Raw genomic sequence first — 4,062 nt, 5'->3', positions numbered from 1 at the left:
GGCCAGAGTAAACAGCTCAGATAGAACACCCGACAGGAGGCCACAGGCTGCCAAAGGTTCTCCTGCTATCACTGAGCCCATGAATGATAACCACCATACGCACACGTATAATGACGCATAATGACAGGCTGTACCACCCTATCTTACTCGGCGATGCGGTCAACAGAAACCATGTTTATTTCGTAACTATTTATATCACCCTGTTACGTAAACGTGCAGTATAATACATCAATATAGAAAGGTTTCTCTAAAGAGACATAGAGACTAGGCCGACAGTATACATTATGTCAACATGAGTTGAGCATTTTGGTTGTAAAAAACATATAGACGTTAATATTGTATGTGCTTCAGTGTTGGAGGTTTTTGTGGTTCATGTATGCGGTCAGATTTGAATATCCTTCAACAAGAGAGCATATCTCTTTATTATCTTTGGTCAAAAAGAATAATCAAATATGATAAAACACGGGGAAAAAAGAAAGCTATTCCAAAGATACTCAGTTGGGAAAATTAGACCGTTTTCCTTATGGAATGTTTTCTCTGCCTTGTGTGTTGGTCTCTGGCTGACAGGATTCCTCCCTCCTACATAGTTTTTTCCAGACTAACACAGTAACACACACACATCTCTAACCAGACGCCGTCTCTACAGGGTTCCCATTCAGCAGGCTCTCTCAGTGTCCCTGGGATTATTTGGTGCCCAGTTTCTGTCCAAACTCCTTGATGGTGTCCGAGGCCTTGTCTGCGGCCGTCCCGATAGCCGTCTGTGTCTGTCTGCTGGCTTCCTGGGCGGCTTGAGAGAGCCAGGTAAAGAGGGTTTAGGTTAGGAGGGAAATGCTCAAATACCATGGTAATGCATGACAACACCTGGTGTTGTAGAGGCCACCCTAGTTCGTTGTTGTAATTACAAAGTGTCATGAAACCGGATTGCATAAAATACACAGTATGTAAATCAATTGTTCATTTGTAATTTGACATGGTAAATGCTTGCATCCTTGATTGCATCCACTTCATTTCAAACTGATTTTCATAGAAAATCAAAAACAAGTTTGATATCTTGTTATGTTTACTCCTTTCTCTGGTTATGAATTGCTTAGTCACTGCCAAACCATAGTGTAAGTATTTTGTAACAGAATAGTGTGGTAGCAGCCACCACTGGCATCTACAGTAGGTCAATGAGTGGGGGGAGGCTGGTGGAGGTAGACAGGAGGACGGGCTCATTGTAATGCACAGTGTCCTCCAATGTCTACCTCCACCAGCCTCTCTGTGTGATGTACTGTACCTATGTCTACCTCCACCAGCCTCTCTGTGTTGTACTGTACCTATGTCTACCTCCACCACCTCTCTGTGTGATGTACTGTACCTATGTCTACCTCCACCAGCCTCTCTGTGTGTTAGGGTTAGGGTTAGGGTTACTGTACCTATGTTGGTTGTTTCTTTGGAGGACTCTGCCACCTGCTGCACAGCCTCTTGAGCTTTCTGGACTGGAAACAAACACAGCACATGAACATACACACATGAACATATACACACATGAACATACACACACACACACACACACACACACACACACACACACACACACACACACACACACACACACACACACACACACACACTTCATCTTCATCCAAAACCTCTTCCATTTCTGCAGAGTAGGTTAAACAGTTTTTTATTGTATTATTACTGAAATCTAACCAAACTCAAAGTCCAATGCTCCCCCATTGTAACATTGTTTGATCCCTAAGCTAGCAACGATTGGTAAACGCAACAACTTTATACAACCGGATTGTTTTGTTTTTGTTTTAAGTGATACTGCAGTTTAGTTTGCACTGATTCCCCTGATTAATTTTCTTATTTTTTCTGAGATAATTATACCATACCCTACCTGCTGCCTCTGTGACTCCTTTGGCTGCTGAGTGGGAGGTGCCTTTCAGGCCCTCGAAGGACTTCTTGAAAGAGGCCATGGCTCTGTGCTCTGCGCTGGTCTTCTGGAGACTCCGGTGAACAGTTTTGCACAGACAACCAAGTGAGAGAGGCAGTTTAATACCCTCTGTTTGTGGCCGACACCACCAAGCATGCACGTTCCAACTGGATTACAAACACAAAACCCACCACAGAGACCAGATTACACTGGAATCCCAGCTATGGCCCTGTCCTGCCAGGAGACAGAGCCCCCCTGAACCCACCTCAGCACATTCTATCTGTCTGTCTGTCTCACACCCCCCCAAACGGACACACTCACAGACACACACACACACACACACACACACACACACACACACACTCAAACACACACACTCACACACACGCACACACTCACAGACACATCCTCACACACGCACACGCACACACACTCACACACTCGCACGCACACGCACGCACACGCATGCACACACACACACATGCACGCACACGCACACTCACACACACACACACACACACACACACATACAGACACACACACACACACACACACACAGGCACAGAGAGAGAGAGAGACACAGACAGACAGACAGACAGACAGACAGAGGAGGTAAACAATCATAGAGGTCTACACATTACAGATGACAGAGAGGATATAAAGGATGTCATCTATATGTATTGAACATTGAACATTTGGACTAATAAACGGGCTCTTTTTCTCATTTTTTATTTATTTACAGATGATTTGTCTGGCTTGACACACGAACCTTTATATTGACAATTCCTGCATTTTAAAGCACATATTGATCTGACAACCATTATGATTTCAAGACATAATATACTGACTTTAACTTGTTAAAATCTTCAGTACACACAAACACACACGCACACACACAAACATGTATAGTTTGTCCATTTCTAACATATAGTCCACTGGAATGATTTCACAAGCAACTATAAAGATACAATGTATAAAACTCTTACTTGAAAAACATTAAATAAATAACTTGCTTCAAAAGTAAATGCAAAAGAGAAACCCACAAACAGGCATTGTACACACTTAGAGAATATTATTGTATCTGTTCGCAACCGGACTTATTTTTTTCACTCCCAACGTCATTATTGGAAGATGAGAAACATCTATCGCACATTTATAAATACAGATAAATACACACGAGTACAAAGAGTCACGTTCCTGACTCTGGTCTCATTTCGTTGGGAGGGAGTCAAGGAAATGACACCGAGAGGACGGCCCTACACCTCAATAGATACCTACACCCAACACATTACACCAACATGACATTTACAATAGAATATCATCATAAAAGATTTGTCTTGAAGGAAGAACATTATTTTCTGTGGGAATGCTTGTTGTTTTTTGTACTTTTTTGCAACAGGGGTTTATTGTGATAGTTTCAGCATTTGTCCTTTTTATAGTTACAAACGTTATTGTGCTGCTGGCTGGATGGTAACTTGGAATGTGGGCTTTATGCCTCTGGCTCGTAGTCCTGGGTCTGCTCCTGTGGAAAGACGAGAGAGATGAAAACATTTCAGAGGGAGGGAGACAAAGTTCACATAGGCAGGACGAGAGCCAGTGGAATTCTATGATTTCTGACAGAAAGGCTATTTCCAGAGCTGTAGAGAACCCATCCAGACTCATTTAATTCAGTCTAAAAAGAATAGAACCTGGCATTAAGGACAGAATGTTCTTTGCTAACCAGCTACGGTAAGAAATGATAATAATGCTATGACCAATAAACTCCACTAGAGAGCAGTACTAGACTACACCAGCTCCAAGGACACCAGAGACACAGTCTTAGCATCCCTCCATCACTACACCAGCCTCCTAAAACATGCTAATAAGACAGATATATAACAGATATTTATGAAATTCCTGAAGGCCATTTATTCACCCTAAAACATTGTGATTATTGATGGGATTCATGTTCTGTCCCTCCACCCTCCCTGTGGCTGTACGGTGGGACAGAAACAGCGCTGGTCAGGGCTGCAGCTGAGAGCTGCTCTGAGGCTCCATGTTTACAGCAATGCAGGGAAAGCCCCTGACTCTACCCATAATGCACTGGGTGGTTGAGCGTCACTACCACCACCACACCCATTCAGGCAGAGCTAGCTGGAGTACAG

The 4,062-nt window shown here is 43.3% G+C and overlaps 2 protein-coding genes across 2 annotated transcripts in view; both read right to left on the bottom strand.

Annotated features, from left to right (window-relative positions):
* Positions 1-652: 652 nt before the first annotated feature.
* adirf (adipogenesis regulatory factor) lies at positions 653-1,961 on the bottom strand (the record flags this gene model as incomplete). The annotated part of the gene is made up of 3 exons (XM_080526885.1): positions 653-787; positions 1,416-1,478; positions 1,883-1,961. The coding sequence occupies 3 exons, from the start codon at positions 1,959-1,961 to the stop codon at positions 684-686; spliced, it is 246 nt and encodes an 81-aa protein (XP_080383011.1). The 3' UTR covers positions 653-683.
* A 1,446-nt stretch (positions 1,962-3,407) lies between these two features.
* sncb (synuclein, beta) overlaps positions 3,408-4,062 on the bottom strand; it is a gene marked incomplete at both ends in the record, with an annotated part of 10,147 nt that continues 9,492 nt past the window's right edge. The window contains one exon of the mRNA XM_080527120.1: positions 3,408-3,440. Coding sequence (XP_080383246.1) covers positions 3,408-3,440 — 33 coding nt within the window. The remainder of the gene's footprint in view (positions 3,441-4,062) is intronic.

Source organism: Nansenia antarctica (assembly GCF_963989245.1).
Source record: "Nansenia antarctica genome assembly, chromosome: 3".
Lineage (NCBI taxonomy): Eukaryota > Metazoa > Chordata > Actinopteri > Argentiniformes > Microstomatidae > Nansenia > Nansenia antarctica.
The sequence above is the reverse complement of the archived record's forward strand: the minus strand, read 5'-3'. Positions and strand labels throughout refer to the sequence as shown.